This window comes from Aptenodytes forsteri, unplaced genomic scaffold (genome assembly GCF_000699145.1).
Source record: "Aptenodytes forsteri isolate BGI_AS27 unplaced genomic scaffold, ASM69914v1 Scaffold323, whole genome shotgun sequence".
In the NCBI taxonomy this organism is placed as follows: domain Eukaryota; kingdom Metazoa; phylum Chordata; class Aves; order Sphenisciformes; family Spheniscidae; genus Aptenodytes; species Aptenodytes forsteri.
The window spans coordinates 1,048,686-1,070,505 of record NW_008795323.1 but is presented as its reverse complement, the minus strand read 5'-3'; the positions used below and the strand labels follow the sequence as shown (position 1 = coordinate 1,070,505).

The following is a 21,820-nucleotide window of genomic DNA, read 5'->3' as shown; positions in this document are numbered from 1 at the left end:
CCATCTACAGCCTATCTTAGGCAAACTGTTTCCTGATAATTAAGGTTGGTAAATAAGTCTTTTATTTTCCTCTGAAATACACAGCAGGGAAGGTTGCAGCTAATGGGAATTTTGGATGCTCAGCAGCTTCCAGGGTTAATTTTTTCTCTGTTGGATTTAAAGCTAACATTTCACAGTCCTGTAGGACAAACTGAAGAATGTGTTTTGGGAGAGATGCCTAAACTATCAGAGGACAGGACTGCTTTATAAGAGTATAGGTGCTCAAGCAATAATGAGATTTTTATTTTATTCTTGTAGGTAATCACGCTTTATTATAGCTTCTTAGACTTTGATGTTTTTTAGTATCCACAATTACCAAAGGGTAGTTTACCTAAGAAAAATTTGTTCCCAACAAACAGAGCATCAGACCTCAATTTCAGCTCCCGAGGAAATAACCACTGCAAGATCAGTCAAACCCGCTGTGCTTTCTGTGTACTGTACTGCTTGCTCTGCTCAGTGTAACTTCAGGGTAACATTTTACTCCTAAAAGGCAGCCTAGTCAGCTGTAAATGAATAATGATTCCCTAGTATCAAGCAGAGAATAGGACTTTCAGATATCCTCAGAGTCCAGAAATGTGCCTGGCACCTGTGTCTGTTGTTCTAAATATCCTGGATTTTTCTGACCTCTTCTAGCTCAAACAGAGGATCACAGACATCATTTGGGGAAGCTTCCTTATTAAGAACTGTGAAGATCTGTCTATAATCAGTGTGTTCCACATCTTTGTGACCAGTTATTTTGCTTAGCTTGATTCTGAAGTCAGAGGAACAAATAAAGGGAGAGCAGACCCAAGCTCTGATGAACTTTGAACTTATTTGAATGCGAAGCTGATTAGCTACAATAGAGAAAACCAACACCACGGTCTAAACACCCTGAAATTCAGCACAGTAAGCTCCTGGATCTGAGTTTTGTGGTTCACATGCATCTTTACCTGTATCCATGTGAGAAATGTAAACATCTTCAAGTTGTCTCCTTCCCAGAAATACAGGGCTGTTTCTGCATTGAGTAATGCTGCTGCGTTGAGAGATGACACAGAAGGTGCCCCAGCTCCTGGACCCCTGGGTTTTCCCCAGGTGTCAGGTCACTCCTCACAGATAATTGCTTACCATCATCATCTAAAAGAACTACATCTTCCATGACTAGATTTACAGGTACAACCACTTAAAAAAAAAAAAGTATTCACACACAGTGAGGTAAATATGCGGGTTTATTGCAGCCAAGCCACTCCTTTCCGTGCTCATTCCTTCTCAGACATCTGCTCGTGGATGTTAAAACCCTAAGCACCTTTGGCAGGGGGATTGAACTCTGAAATCTGCAGCACCTGTAGCAGAGGAGCAATATTTGGGAAGGAATTGCTGTCTGAGGAAAAGCAGCAGCTTCAACTTGTGTCCCATGGGAGACAAGTGAATCTGAAGTTATATATTATATAAGACGTAGGGGATGACAGCAGTTTATGATTAACCTGAACTCTGCAAGAAGCATATAAGGAGAGAAAGAAGAAGAAAGCCAGAGAAGCAGCCAGGATGGAATCCAACATAAGGATCAACAATCCTGCGGACATCTCTGTTATTGTCATCTATTTTTTGGTAGTCCTGGCAGTGGGACTATGGGTAGGTTGGGATTTTATTTTATTTTATTTTATTTTTTACTTAATGAGCAGGTAGTTCATAGGGTCCTGGGAAAATGGCTCAGTAAGTGAAAATGTATAAGTGTATAAAGATTTTGGCGCCTAACTGAGATAGTTAATAAGTGTATGGTGGGGAAAATGTGGGTATTTACTGGAGAGGGGATGGTGACCCGGGGAGGCATCCATTTAGGTGGATGAATGGAACTAGTGGGGAAGGTGGGGTAATGAGGTTTGTGTGGGGAAGGAGCCGAGAGATCTGATCAGTAAAGGTCAGGCCAGCTAGAGTCCCTATTAGAAAGCAGGCCAGAGGTGAATAGATGGGGTTTAGCACCATGGAGCACAGGGACTGCGGTGAGAATTGGTGGTGTGAGGTGGTGCCATAGGAAATAGTGAGAAGAGGGAGTTGCAGGGAGAAGAATGGATGTGAAGTCAATGTGCGGGGAGGGCAGTATGGTGGTGTAACAGTAAAACTGGAGCTGTGGCTGTGTGACAGACCGGGGACTGCAGATCACTCTCAGCAAAGGAGTGAGATGGGTCAAGATTGTAGGTGCCATTTGAAGGCAGCATTATTGTGGCTTTTTTTTTGCCAGCGGGACCTTGACTACAGGGTGCAGTGCCATTGAAACTATGAGGAAGGAACGGTTTCAGGGGTGGCAACTGATGGCAATGACCTTCTGTTCCTGATCTAAGCACGGCAGTGCCTCCTGCCCTTACCCCGGCAATGCTGAATGTGCTGAGGACTGCAAGGGAAAACTCGGTGCCTAATCCGAAAACAAAGCCCAGTGCTTTCACAGCTAATGGAGAAAGGCAGATACTATCCTATTGGTGTAACCTCAGTGCTAAAGTGTTTGAAGATAATAGGCCAATACCGTGAGCTACAAAGCTTTAAACAGTGGAATGTCACTAAATTTCGGTTTCCTTGGGGCAAGCTCTCCTGGTCACCTGAACACCTGACCATTAACAAGCGGAGAGGAGGCATTGTCCCTCAGTAATCCTGTGTTTGCCAGGAGCATCCCAGGGGTCCATTTCACAGAGCAGAGAAGTCAGCTGCAAAACAAACCTCCCTTTCTAGCAGCCTGGCAATGTTTTGAAGAGCAGCAAAAATTTGGGGTGTACACAAAATGGGCACAACTTTTTCTTTACCCCTTCGTCGTGGTAGTAGATGCCAAAAATGTAGCAAAAAATCTGAAGTCCCCAGTATACCTGAACACCTGGCTGTCTTGCAGGAGGGAGCTGGGTCTTTGCCACGGAAGTCTGGCTGTTGCTGTAGCTGAACTTTGTATTAAAGGTCTGTGACAAAAAAGGGCTGATCTGTGGCTTGTCAAGCAATTGTGTGCTGAGTAATTCCTGGAACCATTTCTTTACAGCAACAATGTCCTCTTTATTGGACAAATACTTATTCAGTTGCTGTGTGTAGTTAAATGCAAATCTATTGTATTTACTTACTTCCTTCTGTATCAGAAGAAAAGAGGTGGCTAATTTTCCCAAGTCTTCTTTCTTTATTTGCCTGTTCAATACCCATCAGAGGAGACAATGGGAATCCAATATTTGGATCAGGGTCATTAACAAAAATTGGACGAAGCTTTCCTCTAAAGCCTGTCATCCCTTGACAAATACAAAATGAGTGTGTGAAAAGGAAATTTTAGTTGGCTTCTTTTTTTGAACTTCAGAGAGAAGCAGGTACAATGCTAATATCACAACAAGAAAATAGATTTTTGTAGATATCTGCTGGGGCTGGATAGTATTGAGTAAAAAAGCTGCACGCTTTCTGTTAATGAACTTGCAACTTATAGTCTTTTTTGATGCCTGAAATCAAAGGTATTGCACCCCTGATGAAGTGTTCATATGAGCTTTTATGAAAAATGATCATTTTTTTTGTTAATTTTAATTTTAATGTTTCACACTAACGAAAGGTGACGCAATGAAGCTTGAACAGTTAATGTAGACCTAGATACAAGAATCATTGCTCAGTTGTATTATTTTCTTCATCATAAGCTTGTTCTTTTTAGCCACTCCGTTTATTTCTTCCGCTTTACCCTCCCCATATATTTTATCCCTCTGTTCTAGCTGTTTGTTCTTAGTCTGTGTATAGCTTGCCTATTATACTTAAAATATTATTCAATCTTTCTTTCTTTCTTTTTTTTTTTTCGGCTATGTACAGCCACTCCGTTTATTTCTTCCGCTTTACCCTCCCCATATATTTTATCCCTCTGTTCTAGCTGTTTGTTCTTAGTCTGTGTATAGCTTGCCTATTATACTTAAAATATTATTCAATCTTTCTTTCTTTCTTTTTTTTTTTTCCCCAGGCTATGTACTCAACCAACCGAGGGACAGTAGGTGGATTCTTCCTGGCTGGACGAAGCATGGTTTGGTGGCCGGTGAGTGCTATATATTGTGTGTGTATGTAAAACATATGTATGTGTATGTGCATCCACTTCCATATGACTATGTCTAGTCCTTAAATGTTAAGCATCTCTATAATACTGTTGAGACTGTGATGGCTATGTCATGTAGATGCACTTCAAACTTTTTCTCTAGCCATGGTGACACAGGGCAAACTGCATGACAAAAGCCACCTGATAGGCAGGGAAAAGTACTGAGGAAGTTGTCTGTGTTGAGCTCTCAGCTGTCTTGATTATGTGACCAACTTGTTTGAACCTAGATACATTGGTAATGTCAGTGTAGACAAATCCAGTGCTTTGTCTTTCAGCTCACTTTAAAACTTTTTAATATTTTGAATTTATTACTTTCACTGCACTCAAAGAAGCTGGCTCATTTTGAGGTTATCGCAGAGGAGAATTAATTTACTGAAATTTTTTCCTCGTATTGCTCTATTGTTTCCACTTTTGGTAACAAGTTCTGGTCTGTACAAGGAGAAAATCCTGGAAATATTATGATAAGTTATTGGTAAAATATAGTTTAAATTTATTTAAAGATTATGTGTGAATTATATTGTTTGTCTTCTGTGGATCTGTATTCTCTTTCAAGGTGGAGAAAAGGAGTCACAGACACAAAACATGTTCATAGCCATCCATCAGGCCTCTGGCAGAAATTATATTAGAAACACTTACCAATTTCTTCCAGACCATACGGTCTGTTTAGTGTGACTTCTTGGAAAAGCAGAAAACTCAGGCAAACCTGCATTTTCTGTATTACTTGTGTGGTACATGCTTCCATGTGCTTGAATGGAAATCCTCAACATTCCTGATCTTGCATTCAGACTCCAAAAATGTTTTTGCACTTCATTAAGACTTTTGATTCAAGATTCCACCCACATGGATTCCGTTACAGGATCAGGGAGAGTGAGAGTAAATATTTGTTGTCTAAAAATTTAGAAATTTTGTTAAAGTAGGCTGCAGAAATACCTACACATCTTTCAGTCTTCTTGTGCTTCAGGGAGCTGCTCTCTGCCTTTAGGAAGGATTGGGACTGCCTCTTTAATGACATAAAAATATTAAAGGCCAATGACAGTAAAAGGTTTCCTCATTTAGTATAGTAGATCTAAGAAAATTCAAGTTCCTTTGGAAGACTGAGGAAAGAGAAAGTTTCCAAGTTATTTTAAGATAAATCCCATAATTCTAGGGGGAGAGAAAAAACCCAAACAGATTACTTTGCTGAACTGTCACTTTAATCGGTGGGCTGGTTTTAACCTCGTGCAATTCTGTATGCCTGTCAAGGGTGAATATGCCCTTTTGTGCAGATGTAAATGAAGGTGGAAGAAGCAAGTGCAGGAAAGACTCACCATAAAAAACTTCTGTCTTGCTCCAGTGGCACTGAGAACTCCTAATGATTCCCCTAAGACCCAGGGAAGATTATCTAACACTGAGTTCTCTGCCAACACAAACCCAACGGATTCAGCAAGCTCCCTTCCTCCAGTGGGAAGACAAAAGGGATGACCCCACAGTGCAGTGGTTGCTGCTAGGATCCTCTCTCTCTCCTGCCCAAACTTTGAGCTCAGCACGGATGAAGTGCTAGTCATCAATGGAGTCCTAGACCACGCCTTCAGTCCTTCCCTTTGGAATGCCAGGAGTGTCTTTCTGCACCATAAAAATAAACCCTTCTTGCTATTCTTCCTGGTATCACTCAAAATAAACAAACGGCAAGCACTCAAACCACAAACTAAATACCATGTCAGCAGCACCACCTTGGAAAGTTTGCCTTGCATAAAAAGAGATTCAAAACACCTATTCCCACAGTTTAGCAGGTAGATAGGCTGTCCATCACCCAGTGCAAACTGGGCTGAAATGACTAGGAAACTAATGAAAGTATAGAAAGTTCAGCCAAAGATGCGATCTCAGTTCTGCAACAGCTAAGGCTGTGTGTATTTTTTTACTTTTTCTGTGCTTTGACTTTTCTTTTGTGTCACGTCAGGACTAACCTGGCATGGTTCTGGAAAGCCCAGATACATTACCACAGACTGTAGATGAGAGGCAGGGTGGGGGAAGTTGTTTTGTAAGTGGACTCTTGTTTACAGATTTCTTCCGTGCGATTTCAGGATAATGACTCTTGCCATGTAATTGCTTTCTGGAACAGAGAAAAAAAAAAAAAATCCTTCCACAAACTTGTTATAAATTTAATTCCCTTAAACTAATTGTATTTTTCAGTGGTTGTGCTATGTTCTATGCTCTACAGGGCCACCATAAGTGGCTTTTCTGACCCCACAGGGAAAGAGGCTCATTAGCAGTGTATTAGGATCTCTTACTGACAAGCCTGGGAAAGGGATTCTATTCACTTAAATAATATAATAGCTGTGGTTTAGTAGACTAGAGGAGACTCTGGCAATCAAAGGCTGGAGGATAGTCCCACATTTGATATGGATTTTGCATGTTTGCCAGTCACTTTGCCTGATTGTGATTCAATTTCTCAATGTATAATGTAGGAGCAAGACAGTTATCCTGGGCCAAATCTGTCCAACTTTGGCTCTGTTGGCTCCAATGGAATCCATGAAGGTTGCTTAGTATTTTGCAGAACCAAGCCCACAGTTAGTCTTTTCTGGCTGCTCTGCAGAGGTAATAGGTCACTTCTGTGTTAATTCACTGAAATCACTCCCCATGTGCAGTGGATGAGCCAACTCAATAGTTCCAGTAGATAATTAGGGATCAAGGTATGTAATTACATTCTCACTGATTGCCAGAAATCAAAATCCATCGTGGGTTAATCATAATGGTATGAAATGCTGTGCCCTTTCCACAGTCTTTTTACAGAAACTAAGAGAAGAATCTTCAGGAAACTGGTTTTGGTCTTCTGGACTTTGAGGGAAATATCTTCAGGAAAGACACATATGGCTCTTTAAATACCCAAAACCAGTTCTGCTTTTTCCAAAAAGACATGGAGAAGCTCAAGGAAAGTGACAGCTTTGTAACAATGGGCCTTGCAAACCGAATGTTAGCTTCTTTGTTAGATGAAGGAGTTAGGTTCAGCCAAATACTTTCTACCATTGTAGGAAACGAAGTATCTGTTCCTGGAGAACAGCCAGCTTTGGTAGCAGCGACTCTCACAGGATTAACAGGGTTTCATGCACAATTAAAAAACCCACAACTTCAGTTTTGAAGCTTTCCTGCTTTTGAATTTTGTTCTTCAGGTTCTGTAGTTTTGCAGACAGAACTGTCTGTACAAAATTATGGGTTACCTTATATACCTCAGTTCCTGAGGCATAAATGCTAATAGGACAAAAAGTATCTGCTGGGCATCTGAAGTCCAGCTATGGTTAGAAAGATTTACTGACTAGTAAGTAGGAAGCATGCAGAGTCAGTGATGTACTACACCTTAAACAGAAACGTAACTCAGCTCGTTTGTTGTCGCTTATGTGTTGATCTTTGTGAGAGAGGGAAGAATTAAGGAAAAAAAAAACAACAGGTTTTTGTTTCAGTTCTCCATGGCTTATTTTCATGGCCATCAGAACTGACCACTGGCACGATTTCTCTGATCTCTGCATCCGGTTAAGTTTTACATGTTCTCAGAATTCTCCCCACTTGCTGAATCGGACATTGCTGTGAGGAGCCAGGAAAGACAACTGGTATGAATAAGGTTTGTATTTCCTTTTGTTAGGTAAAGTGGAATAAAAAATTAACTTATTTTGTCAAGTTCCATGCAAAAAATAGCGTGAAATCAATAGTTTTCAGAACAAAAAGAATAATAAAATAATCAAAGCAGAGCTCTGGTAGAAAAGGAAAAGTTCAGTGAAACAGATTTCTACAGAATCTGTCAGAATTTTCCAATTGGCTGGGAGGTGTTATTTCTGTCTCGGAGGACAAAGGTGGAAAGGTATCAGATCAGCCTGCTTCTTGCGACTGTGCTGTTGCAACAGCCACTGGGCTTGTTGGAAGACAGAGACACATTATTTGATGTGTATTGTATATTCATCTCTCTCGCTTAGTGAATTAGGAAGTGTATAAATGTGGTTTAATGCATATTTGGCAATAATGCAAAACAGAATTTTCAGAGTAGTTGGGAAAGCTGAATAAAAACCTACACTTCTTTCTTTGGGTCTCAGAGCCTTGAAAGGGTGACAGTAATATTTCATTGTAAGCAGTGTACTGATTTTTCCAAAGTGACTAAGGGTGATCCCAAAAAACTCAGGTAGGAAAAAATATATCCTTCCATCAGGGTAAAGACACATGTTGCAGGGAAGAGTTGTGAGTTAAAGAAAAGCATGGACACTGTCAAGGCATAGTTCTCAAACAAGGGAATGAGAAATTTGTCCAGGGAAGAGGGGTCTGAGAAGCAGCTTCTGCAGGTGACTCATGGGAGGAGCGATACTTCAAGACAAGGCTCATGACCTCATGCTGATGTGAGGGAGCCTCTGCTGTTCTCTGTAAAGGGGCTAAAGGCCACAGGCAAGGTGTGCTTGGGATTGGGGAAAAGAGTTGGACACCGAGCTAACACTTTCAAACAGGAAAGCGGACATCAGGGTCATAGGATATGTATTAGCAGGTCCTGGGCGGGGGGGAGAAAAGCCATAAGCTGTAAAGTCTGCACACTGTCACTGCAGCGGTCACTGATTTGCGAAGTACATCGTATATGATTTGGAACAGCAAGTGCTGGGATGTCAGTGCATGCTCAAGTTAATGAAAAGAGCAAGGTGAAACGGTTAATGAATAACATGGGAAAAACATAGTGATTATCATCTGCCTGCAGCATGGTGGTGCTTTTCCTGAACAGAGTACTCTTGTTAAAACCTGACCTCTTAAAAGATTTTAAAAGTTAATGTTCTACGTTTTTCCCAGGTTAGTTCAGTTTTTTGTCCTCTCTTTCCCTCTTAACAGCTTTTGTTCCTTTCAATCAACTTTCTTCTTTGCTTTTCCTCCTAGATCTGTTTTTAAAATCAATTCACTAACACATTCACTGAGAACAGTTAACACTTCAAGAAAATTGTTTCCCTCTGTCATTGCCCAGTCACAGCCTAGCGTTCTTTAGGTCATGCATAGGTGTACTGCAGCATCCACCAATGGCAAGTCAAGCAGTTCCAGTAATCAGCCTTTTCAGTACTAAAATACCGCAGCAGTAAGTTCTTCAGCAAGACAGCTTGGGCCCAGAGCCTATCTGCCTTCTTCCCTCATCCTTAAAGTACTGCCGTGGCAGACTGGAAACTTCTCTTTCCCCTCTGGCATCAGCAGCTAACAGGGTGCACGCATATTTGGTAAACACTCCTCTGCTTAAACCATGCCGCAGTTTTAAGGGTAATATGCATTTTCCCAGCTGTGAAGTCATGTTCTACCTTTCCATGTATACATAACAATAGAAAACATTTTTTAAATTGCATCCATTATTAGTATGTGTTGATCTTACAGTTCTGCTGCACTGGATGTTCCCTAATTCAGAGAATAAAATTTAGAAAGTGAAGGTGGTATCTGCATTCACATTGTTTTGTCTTTGTGCTGGCCCTAAATATGTTGGTAATTTTGCATTGTTTTTGTTTGCTTTTGTCTATTTCTTACAATACAATTGTACTCTGGATAAAGTTGGGAACACAGCATTGTCAGCGAATGCTACAAGATGTCCGGAGGTTTCAGGCGCTGAGCCAAGGCTTACTGCAGCTGTCAGTTCTTAAAGTTCTTCATTAGCTGCTTTTGTTACTTGGATCTGCTTGCAGTACATTTTAAGCTTTTGAAACAGGAGAGGGAACACATTAAATAAAATCAGAGATTAATGTGGTTAATCTTTTATGGTGATTGCATTTCTAGTAATCTAGATTTAAGTTTACTTATGCATCTCCAGGGAAAGCACTGGACAACAATGCTAATGCCTGGTATAAATGGTATTTATTTCTTCACAATCATTGCTGGGAAAACACTGTTGCTGTCACAAAGAGGTTAGAAGAAAAAGTTTTCTTTATTACCAGTGATCTCTCTGGCTGATTTGCTAATGCTTGTTGCAACACTTATCATTCCTGTAGAAATACCCGTCATATGACAAACTGGTTACATTTCTGTAGGGCACAACTGACTTCTAGAAATGTTTTTTAAAAAAAAAAATCCAAAACTGAGTGAACTTAGGGACATAAATTTCCTGCCACAGCAAAAGAACAGTTTGTCTGCAAAAAGACTGGAAGAAATCAGGAGATCAAACTGAGGAAAGGAGGAAAAAGTAAGCTTGGAAAAGAAAGAGTGGAATCCTCTGATGAATTTTATTTGTATGTTGCATATGAAAAATGGGGGAGGAAAATCTATTTTGTGATTAGAGATCAGGATTGTGAGATGAAGAGCATGGTTGCTATTCCTGGCTATGGCATAGCTCTATAGAATAAATCTGATCTTCAGAGGTGGATTTCTATGATGAAATCCCTTTTATCCTCCTGAATCGCAAGCAATCGTCCCTGTGCTCTCAGAAATATTGACTAAATTTTTACTGCTACTCAAAGAACTCACTGCAGTGACTGCAGTCCTGGACATTTGTAACTATTCCCTTTATATACATTTTAGGCCCCTAAAAATCTCCCAGTGAGTTGCAGACAAGGAATATTTCTCCCTTTTGTAAGGTGACTCCAGACATATTCCAACCACCTGTACTTGGGAACTACATACGGAGAATGTGCCGGATGCAGGTCCTGCGTTCATATGTCTAAAAAAACATTTTTAAGCTCCTTGGGATCTTTCAATGTGAGAGGTCTACCTCAAATGAGAGCTTTAGAAGCTGGTCACCAGAGGTTCTTTGGCCTACTTTCTGTATGCTTTGCTTTTAGTTTTAACCCTGTTTCCTTTTTTCCTGTAGCTTTCAGAAGACATAAAGAAAAAAGGAAGTGAATAAAAAAATGCTCACTCGCCTCTTTTCATCTCAGAACTACTTCAGCTCACACGTCTTCTGCCTACAATACCCAACCCAACCTCTTTTTCATGCTCGAGTTCTCACCCTGCATCCTTCAATGTCTGACCTTGTAAATTATCATTAGGTGTTTCTGCTGCCTTTAATGGTTTCATTTTGAGGAAATGAAGCTCATACCATTTCTCTTAATCTTTTCTATTGTCTGAGCTATTCAATGAAGAATTAGATCTTTTGGCACAATCTCTCTTTCGTGAACGGCTCCTGCCTGTCTGTAATCCAACATAAACCTTTCATTTTTTTTAATCTCTCCCTGTTCATCAATTTCTACGTTCTCCCCACTGTTCTGTTTGTATGATCAGTGCGATATTTGGGGGTCTTAGAGATCCAGCACTTCTTAAATATAACTCCTTGATTTGCTATTGTTTGTATCTTCCAGAAGCACGTTCTCAGCAGATATTTCTACCGTGCAGCTTTCAGAATTTAATTCAGGAATCGAATATCTTTTGACTAAAAGTGAACCAAGTACAAAGTCTGTACAACTCTCACCCATGATACATTTAGTTCCACAGACTGTGGAATATGAAATAGGGAGTGCCAGTTGAACAAGTGGGTATGCACTTATCGTTTCCTCCTTGAGCAAGACAGATCATAGTCTTCTTCCCTAATTGTTTGGATATCACCCAAATGGAAGTTAGTAAAATTTTGCAAATATTTAAAAATCTATGTTGGTGTCATATACTATTTGCCTCAACTGGAAGAAGATCTTCTGTGTAGCATCCTATTCATTCTCATTGTTGTAGATATGATGGCTGGAGTCTCAGGTTTGAGGGGGAACAATGAGAGGGAGTCTTGAAAGTTGTCAAGGAAGTTGGTTGTCAATCATTCTCATCATCACCATCTGATGATAGATAGGCATGAGTTCAAAATGCCAAATGAACATGATTTTTTTCAAGTTACCATGAACAGGGCCTAAGAGCAAAATATTGTTCTTTCTGTTTCCAGATTGGTGCTTCTCTGTTTGCCAGTAACATTGGCAGTGGACATTTTGTGGGAATAGCAGGAACAGCAGCAGCTGGAGGAATTGCCATTGGAGGATATGAATGGAATGTAAGTGGCATGCATTTAAGTGAACATATTTCTGACATCAGGATTATCTGCAAAAGTTAATCAAAATAACATTGCCTAATAATTTAGGACTCTCAAAGTTTGTGCTTGGCAACACTTGTTTTCTGTACAGACCAGTAAGTGCCAATGTAATCTACTATTTAATTCATCCTCCTTGGTCCTTGTCCAAGCCACTGGGAGAAGATGACCCTTTTGTGTTGAATGAGGCTTTTTAGAGAGCATTTGAACCAAATTAATTGGTGGAGTCTCTTCTCTATACGTATCTTTTGATTACTTTTCAAGTATTTATAAAGAGCACTTTCAGACTGCAGGATGTTGGGAAGAATTTATCAGTTTTGTAATCCATAGTATTTTTTACAGCATTTTGCTATGTAGGCGTTGTTGAAGGGGCTTTGATTTCTTCACAGGCTATAAGAAATTATGGACATCCTTCACAACAATCTGCATTCCAAAAATCTTTTCCTCTTTACTTTCTCCTTCCTTTAATTATGTGTGTGTTTTGTTTATGGTTGCAGTATATGGTAGAGATATCCAAGCTGACTTTAAATGAACTACTTGGGGTACCAGGGGTAGTGTTAACTGCAGCAGCATGGAGATTCACATGAGCTAATTCAGTCCATTTCCTTGTATTCTCAGGCTCTGTGGGTGTGGATAATAATGCCTTTTTTCTGCTGAATTCACCTTCATGGAAAGCATTATACCATGACACCAAGGGCTTAATGAGCGTACATAGGTCGATACTTTCCTTGCATATAATTCTGCACAGTGAAAGAAGCATACCACCCTGAGGGATTTGGCTTTTTTCCTTAGCAAGTAGATGGTTGCTGCAAATAGTCAAGTACTCATATGATATAAATATTTAAGAAGAAGGATAAAGGCTAAAATGAACTCTATGAGATATGCACAGTTAATGTCATCTTTCTCTGTTTGCTTACACTAGTCCTGTAAGAAACCTGATCTCCCTTCTCTTTGTACCCAAACTAAGCAAAACAGAACAGAACAAACATTGCTTGAATTTCATGGTTTTCAAATCTCTAGGACCCATATGCTTCTTCAAACATATCCACCTCTAACACTTCATCTCCTGGGAGGTTCTCTGTGGACTAATATCAATACACAGTGCACAACAATTGTTGTTTAGGAAGAAGCAATGATGCAGGTGTGTATTTGAGCAGATACATTACGTAGTTCATTACTTATGACATAGTGGGACTGGTGTACAGGTTACTAGACATGGTGGAAATACTGCTCTTGACTGTGTAATCTGATTCTCCTCTTGAAAGAGATACTAAGTTTGACTGTTATCGTGCTTGTGTATCTCTATTATTCCACTGAAATTATTTCTAATTTGTATTAGTATGACAGCAGAAGCTGTCCCTATATTTCTTGTCCATCTTATGGTTTTGATCTAAGGGCAGAACTTAAAAGATACAGTTAATAAAGCTGTCTAAGCCCTGTGGACAGAATAAATGCAGAGTGCGGCTCTGAGAGCAGGATTTTGTTCTATATTTGTCGATTTAAATATGTACAACTCTATATCAGACAGCATTAGCTAGCCATTTAAGTCAGAAAACTGTGACACTGCAATACAATAAGATCTATAGTTCACAAAATACACATGGTAACACAAAACATATTATGAAATGGTAATGTGGAAATACAAAATATTTAACTAAATGCATGTGGTACATCCTGTACAGTATGTGGGATTGTTGTAGAACATACGGCCATCTCACAGAGACCCAGTGCAGAAGGCAGTTAATGATCAAAATAATAATCAAAAGAAGTGCTGCTCTCCCCAGTACCTAGATTTGCAGGTGGCACAACATACCATTGCAGCATACCTGATTCTGGGTGGGAAAGTATCCTGCATTAGTGTCTCTGGGATCAAGATGCTAGCAAATAGGTCTCAGGCAGCAGGCTTCACCTTCCTTAATATTTCGCAGAAATGGTAGTCTTACGGGCTGGTTGCATTTTAACCATCGTTAAACCAGGATCCCTGGGCCTGCTCTGAAGAGGGCTGGGATAGTCTGGTGATGCTAGTGGAGTGGTGCTTTGATACTAGAGGGCAATCCTGTGAGCAGAAATCGGCTGTTTTTCTAGAAAATGTATTATTATCATATGTGCTTCTCTGGGACATCTAGCATGAAATCCAGGCTGCATAATACCTGACAATTTTTTTGGCCAAGATTTCATTCCCAAATTTTTGACTGTAAATCAAAGGACAGAGCAGTCGTTCCTCCCCCCGAGCCCCGCAATACCCAGGTTTATGTGGTTTCAATGGTCTCTAGCTGCTGTTGGGTCTGATAAATGGTCTTTGGGAGTGCTGTCTAGAGAGAAGGGGCTAATTCAGCTGATCTTGTCTTGGCTGCAGGCTCTGATATTTGTGGTTGTTCTAGGATGGCTGTTTGTACCCATCTACATCAAAGCTGGGGTAAGTCAAAACAGTACGTTACACTTTGCTGCTCATGTTTGCGGATCAGGTCTTGAATATTGCAAAGCCATTATGAATGGCACGAGATCTGAGCATGCTAGAACTGTACTATATTATGTCTATATGTATTTGAAAAATGAGGATTCTCTGTTCTGAGACCTGAGCTGAGAAGTACTTGGTACTCTCTCCTTGTTCTCCTTTGATTCCTGGAGCTGCTCTTGCAACTGCATTTGCAGCTCCCCTCCCTTTGCCCTCCACTCTTACAGTATCTGAGTAGCAGAAAACTTCCTCTAATTTGCTTTGTATCTGTTCCCCATTATCTGAAACCTTATCTACCCTTCCTGCAGGTGGTGACAATGCCAGAGTATCTGAAGAAGCGTTTTGGTGGGAAACGGATTCAGGTCTACCTGTCAGTCCTTTCCCTGATCTTGTATATTTTCACAAAGATCTCAGTAAGTAAAACTTTTAGAGCATTTCTTCCATCCTACATTGATCGAAAGAAAAGAAACTCTCATTTACGATATTGCTCACACAATTGGTAAATTGTTTCTGATTTGGAGCCCTTGGTTGAATTAAGGACTGTAAAAATATGATTTTGTGTTTTCTTCATTCTGTCTAGTGAGATTGTGTATCCAGATCTGTTCTTCAATCCAAGTTTTTTCCTTCCTGGCAATGTCTCTTGATGCTTGTTGTGCTTCCCCTTTCTTTTTCAGGTTTTAAGGTTTACTTCTACTTATGCTCTCCTCTAGAACAAGTCAGAGTCGAGGGAAACTTATATGATCTTGCAGTCTATCATCCTAGGGATCCGTGAAACATGTGGCAGGAATTTTTGTCCCCAAACTTCATATTTATCTGTTTTAGCATCCTCTGGTGAACATGCTGTCAGTAATATAGATGAGGGAAAAGAGCAAGAGGGCTATGGAGAAAAAGAGAATAATAGGAATTAGAAAATAAGGGAGTGGGGAAATGCAAAGGAGGGAAATTATAACAGCTGAGGTGAAAGGAGGGAAGACGAGAGATTCTTTTAATGGGCAAGTGTATTAAGTAAGTGGTTGTGTTGCTGTAAACTAGTGAAGGCAGCTGGTATTTTCCATATATCTTGAAACTACCAAGCCTCTAAAGAAGTCCACAGTTCAGGCATAGCTCAGTCTGTTGTTTTGTAGAAGTTGCCATGGCAGATTACTCTTTGCCCTCTGAATGGGAGCTGAGTGATAATGGTGCAATTTAAGCTAAAAGATTGGCCTTTTGCTCTCATTCTCACATCTTTACGATAACTGATCCTTAGAAAGGTTACAAATTAAACAGGTTGGTACTGTGGAGCTGGCCTCAGAGTTGGATTTCCATATATTTCAAAAGGATTAGTTGATTTGCTGCTGTTGTGCTTAACTACCATAATCAGAAATCCCAGGTATGACAGAGAGTTCTGGCAGCTCTAGCAGCTGAGAAATTTTTCCAGTCAGATGATTCACAGTCCTATTACTTGGGCCCCACTCTACCAGTGGCCCATCCCAGCTTCCCGTCAACCCAATTATTCCAGATGCGTGTCGGGAATTGCCATGGAGCTGGGTCTCTGTGCCATGCAGGGGAAAAATCTGGTGCACAAGTTCCTGTAACCATTTCTCTTCTTCCCCCCATCTGCCCAGAACAACTCTGACAGTGTCTGTCCCATGTACAAATGTGGCTCAGACTTCTGTAGTATACAAACATGCCTTCTGCATTGTTGTCTTATGTCACTATATTCGGTAGGGCAGGATTTGCCCAGGTCTGATTTACTTGCCATGTCTTATTCAGAATAGGCAGACCAGTCAAAGTCCTTGGAGGTTTCAGGTACTGTCAGAGGATGTCAGAGTAGGTTTTTCTATACCATGCTATGCAACGCCATGCCCAAGTTGTCTCCAGATGAACCAGCTCCAGAAGCAGAAAGGGAAGGGCTGTTCCATCCTGGACCGTAGCTAACTTCTTTGTGCTGCGTAGAGATATGCATGCTAGGTGAAGCTAGCACAGGTCTCGCTTCCCAGAGGTACGTTGTATATCCAAACATACCCATGTGTTGACAATCCATGCCATAGCCAGCTTGGAGATTTGCATTTTACTTCCTTGACTGCTGCCTTTGCAAACACTGCCTTGTGATCTTTGCGGCTTACTGAGATTTGATATAGAAGGCAGAAGTTTCTGCCCTTCCCTTAACAGGTAGTCACACCTATCAGTTTGACAGTGATACTTACTGCCTCCTATCCTTGTAGAAGAGTGGCGTCTTCTTTCTGGGGTAGTTATTTCATGTGCTGCTTCCTTATGTGTTAAAATATTATCTAATCTTCTTAATAGTATAATTATTACCGTGCTTTCCAGTGAACAATATAATATGTTGGTTCGTGTAACTCCTGGCATGCTCTTTCTGGCACAGTGCCCACCACCATGTGATGATCAGATTCCCTTTGCACACCTCTGTACAAGGTCGTTACCATTTCTCTCTTTTCCTGCACATTTTCTGTGTATTTTTAATTGATTTCTTACCTTGTTTTGTGGCTAATCAACCACTTGCCAGACAAGGCCATGCTGCAAGGTGTTGATCTTTGGGATCAGGACACACGTAATCTTTGAGCCCAAAGGATTTCTGTTGCACAGGTGCCTCACATGTACATACTTCCTAAGCATGCAGTGCTTTGTAAGTAATGCCTGTAGCAGCTTTCAGGGGCTTGCTAGCCACTAGTGTTGCTGATATTGGCCACTATGCCAAACAAAATGACCTAGTAAAAATAAAATCTTGATGGAGAGTAATGGACTAAATTATGACATGACTGATGGAGAGTAATGGACTAAATTATGACAAGACAAAAGGGAATTAAGACCTGAATGCTTTTGAAGAAATCAGAAATTATAAACCAGAATTTCTGAATGTATTACAGCATTTTCTTTACATTCATTGTGCATAATTTCAGTAGTAAATATATGGGTATAGATTTACCGGGGGAAGAGGAGCTAGAAGGATAACCTCCTCTTAGGACTGCATGGTGTAGGGGGTAAAGAGTATGTGCCACTGCCCTGAATCCCACATTAACATTGCAGCTGGATTCACTCAATTGGCATGTGTTCTGCCAGTTGTTCCTGCATGATCTGTGGATGGCTTTGGAGAGAGAGCTTGTGATGTAAAGGAAAGATTTACTCTATTCAGAGATAAGATAAGGATTAAATAGTGTCCATAAAAGAGTATTAATGGAAAAACAAGGAAATATTGGAAGGAAATAATCTAATTGGGAGGGAGGAGCAGTGAAGTTGGAAGGTAACTCAGCAATTCGAAGAAGCTGATACATTGCTCAGGATGCTAAATAATTAACTATACATTTCTTTCTGGGGGTCATTTTAGCACCGTTAATATTTAAGGCTATGTAGGCTAAACTAAAGCCAAGACCAATAAAAGAAAGATCTGGGACATAAGATGGTCAGTGGTGTGAAAAGATAGGAAAAAAATATTCCCACAGGGAGAAGGGACAAAGGATATGCTCTAACAGCCACTGGGGTTAAGAGCTAAATGTCCTGGTTCCCAGTTCCAAACTAAAACCTGTAAGAAATCAAATCATATCAAGCTGCTCCAGAGGTGGAGTTCTGGGAGTGGGACCTCTGTTGTGATTCACACTGCTTCACAGTTGTTTTCTGCATGTCAGGGCAGTAGGGAAGGCCTCTTGCTGCAGAGGTCCGTACCTCTTCCTCATTCTTGAGAGTGAACTAAGGGTGAGATCATACCCTGCAGTCTTGGTTTCAGCGTCTCTGGAATGAATGGGGTTTCTTCATCTGGCATCTCCCAGCTAGCCAGACTGCATAACTGCTTATTAGTATATCTGACCTGCCTTACCTCAGCCTAGCCGTCGACAAAAGCGGTGCAAGTGCCTGTTCTGTGATCACAGGCTCTGGTTGTCCGCAGCCTGGCCTGTGGAACCTCCCGCTCCTCCAGCAAGCTGCCACCTAGCAGATGCCCTGCAGTAATTGTGTGTGCAGGCTTTGCTGCAGGGCACATGTAATGTTGTTTATCTTTGTTTCTCAGACCCTGCATATGGGCAGTTCCTGCAGCATTTTCCAGCTCCTGAGCTTGCTGCACACCACTAGGGCTTGTAATGTTAAATGAGGATAGGACTCCCTGTATAGAGTCCTCGTATAGGTGGTGTGGTACACAGAAGGGAGGCATGCAGGTGGGATTGGAGATGAGCCAGTGAACTGGGTGCTCAGGAGCAAGGATAGGTACAGATGCAAACCTCTAATGAAAGCATAATTTACAGTAATGCATTACAAGTGCACTGGGGTTGATTATTCTGATTGCAAACTTGGATAAATAACATTGATGCAAATTATCTCTAAATCAGGAACTGATTTAATGTGATTAAAATCCCAGAGTGTTACTCTGAAACCTGAACAATTCCTTTCTTATGCAAGAGCTAAAGGTCTCTTCTGTTAGCCAACTGATGTCAATTATTCTGACAGGAACTTAGAAATAGACATAAGATAAGATGTTTGCCTTTAATTACCATTTGTCCTGAACCAGCAAGACTAGCTATACCACATGTATGCAACCAGTAAAGAAAAAATAAGAGGCTTATAAAGTAGCATTAAATGAAGAGAACCATGCCATGTCTTGGAGGTGTCACAGAGTGCATCCGTGCACATAGCAGCAAGTGTAACCTGAGCTTCAAGTAATTCGTTATTAAGCTGTCTCTCAGTATGTAAGCACAGAGCAGGGACGTGACTCTGTGTCTAGCTAAAAGGAGCCATTGAAAAAGATCTAGAAATTCTTTGAGAAGTGTTACAACTCTTGTACTGAAAGCAGCATGGCACTGAGAGGAGTCTGGCAGTTGTACTAAAATCATCTCTATTTTCATTTTGCACTTTTTTTGTGTGTGTGTGTGCAGTACTGTAAGGAGGGAGTTGTATATTTCAGTACCCTCATCATGAATGTGTAATGTGCCATCATCATGAATTTAAACATTGCTTAATCTATAATTTTTTCTTTTACAGGCAGATATATTCTCTGGAGCTGTATTTATACAGCTGGCCATAGGGCTGAATCTTTATTTGGCCATAATCATCCTGCTTGCTATTACTGCTCTTTACACCATCACAGGTGAGTTTGCAGAGAAGTCTGATAAATCAAAGAGGTTAGGGGAGCCAGAAAAAAGAGAAGAGGGGAGGTGGGTAAGAGGGGAGAAATGAAAACTTGAAAGGGGAGTCATTTACAGTGGTCTTTGTTTGAAAGAGAGAGGCGGTGAGAAAAGTAAAAAAAAAAGTATTTCCACTGAGGCATTTGCACAGAGGCTAACCTGTTTGTCTTGACTTCTTTGCCATTAGGTGGCCTTGCAGCTGTGATTTACACAGACACCTTACAAACATTTATCATGGTAGTGGGATCCTTTATTCTCATGGGATTTGGTAAGTAAATCAGATGAATTAAACAGGAATGTTCAACCACGAATCCCACAGTGGCTATGGAAATGGATCCTGCAGTGTGGAACCCTGTTATCTTAACCAGCAGATTTCAGTTCATATACCTATTTGTCAGGGAAGAAAATAGGCATATCGCCAAGCGCTTTAGTCATTGAGACCACTCCATCGCCAAAGCACAGGTGAATGTGTAGGTAATATATATCATCCCATGGCAGAACAGGACTTGTGATGGCTAATGAGGTAAAAGCAGAGCTGTTTGCAGGTGATGATAATACTCTTGAGAAGTTCAGAGAGTATCTTGTTTTAAGAAGATTATAATTTCATAGATATTCAGATGCTAATGCATGAAAATTTCTGATTCAAAGTGAAGAGCTGTTGGTCACATTGCATGATTTTTCCTTGTTTCTAGCTGCTAGCTCGTCTTAAAACAACCCAAACATATTAACATTTTAAGTAAGCCTTGTGGTTGATCTATGGATGTCATTATATTGCTAGCTGGACAAAAGATACGAACTGAATGTTTATGAATAGGGCAATGTGTGTGTCCAGAAGACTATATGCATTTTAAAACAGAAATCATGCTGTTAAACAGAACTAATAGGAAGGGATCATAAGAAAGAAAGAAGTAGTGACAAGATTCTGTGAATTTGTAGTGTCCTTTCCTTATCCTTCTAGTTACTCAGCGCTTGGTTTTCCTCTAGCTAGGTCTTTCACTGAAATTAAATTATTCCACCATTGTTACAACAGAAATGACTTCAGACTGACCTAACCTGGTAAGACCCTGCCTTAGGTTCTCCCTAGGTTAACAGTGTGTGGAAATAACATAACTTCATTTCACTTCTTGGCAAGGCGTGTATAAGAGATGTTGAGACAGTGGAGCCTAAACCAACGTTTGCGAGCTATACAGAAACGTAAAAGGAAAGGTCACTTTGGTACTTAGGTTCTGTGAATACTTAAAAAACACTGTTTTCTGAAAATGTTGGTGTATACTGGCTAGGGTTTTTTTACATCCATATTAAGGAGGTTTTTCTCCTCACATTCTCTAGCTCTATTTGAGATTTCAGTATTAAATGCTTTATTGCTACTTTTACTTTCTGTTTTTCAGCATTTTCTGAAGTAGGAGGGTATGATGTTTTCATGCGGAAGTACATGGAAGCAATTCCATCCAATATCTCCTACGGGAATACTACGATTAATGCAGAATGCTACACTCCTCGGAAGGATTCCTTTCACATCTTCCGAGATGCCGTCACTGGAGATCTGCCGTGGCCAGGGCTCGTCTTTGGTTTGAGCATCCTTGCTTTGTGGTACTGGTGCACAGATCAGGTAATGTGGAAGCCATATGCCTCGGAAATGCTGAACACAAGACTCTGCAGCCTAGTGTGATCTAGGGGTACTCTTCCCCCACTGTAATTCAAAGCTGGGTCACGGAAATGGCAGTTAGTTCAAGACTGGTCAGTGACTTCTCAGTTTCTGGTTTCTAAACCCCTCCCCCGTGTGAGAAAATGGAAAGGGTGTTCTTTCAATTTTTCTTATACGCTGTGCCCAGCAGATACTGTGTATAATTCCTTTCTCACTTTTTGTGTGTGACCACGTGTAAAAACACAGAGAGGTTGTAATATGAACATTTACTTAGGAAACCATGCATCAAATGATCCTTGTTAGACTGGGTCTAGATATGATTCCCCATTGTTGTGGTTTAACCTGGTAGGCAGCTAAACACCACACAGCTGTTCGCTCACTCCCCCCTGCCCAGTGGGATGGAGGAGAGAATCAGAAAAAAAATGAGTAAAATTCATGGGTTGAGATAAAGACAGTTTAATAGGACAGAAAAGGAAGGGAAAACAATAATAATGATAAGAGAATATACAAAATAAGTGATGCACAATGCAATTGCTCACCACCC

General features: G+C 40.6%; 1 protein-coding gene across 2 annotated transcripts in view; it reads left to right on the top strand.

Annotated features, from left to right (window-relative positions):
- Positions 1-1,560: 1,560 nt before the first annotated feature.
- Positions 1,561-21,820, top strand: part of SLC5A1 (solute carrier family 5 member 1) — a 28,177-nt gene continuing 7,917 nt past the window's right edge. For both annotated transcript variants that reach the window (XM_009279992.1, XM_009279991.1), the window contains exons 1-8: positions 1,561-1,647; positions 3,971-4,042; positions 11,928-12,032; positions 14,425-14,484; positions 14,832-14,936; positions 19,489-19,594; positions 19,819-19,899; positions 21,020-21,240. In XM_009279992.1, the coding sequence (XP_009278267.1) occupies positions 1,561-1,647; positions 3,971-4,042; positions 11,928-12,032; positions 14,425-14,484; positions 14,832-14,936; positions 19,489-19,594; positions 19,819-19,899; positions 21,020-21,240 (837 nt within the window). The remainder of the gene's footprint in view (positions 1,648-3,970; positions 4,043-11,927; positions 12,033-14,424; positions 14,485-14,831; positions 14,937-19,488; positions 19,595-19,818; positions 19,900-21,019; positions 21,241-21,820) is intronic.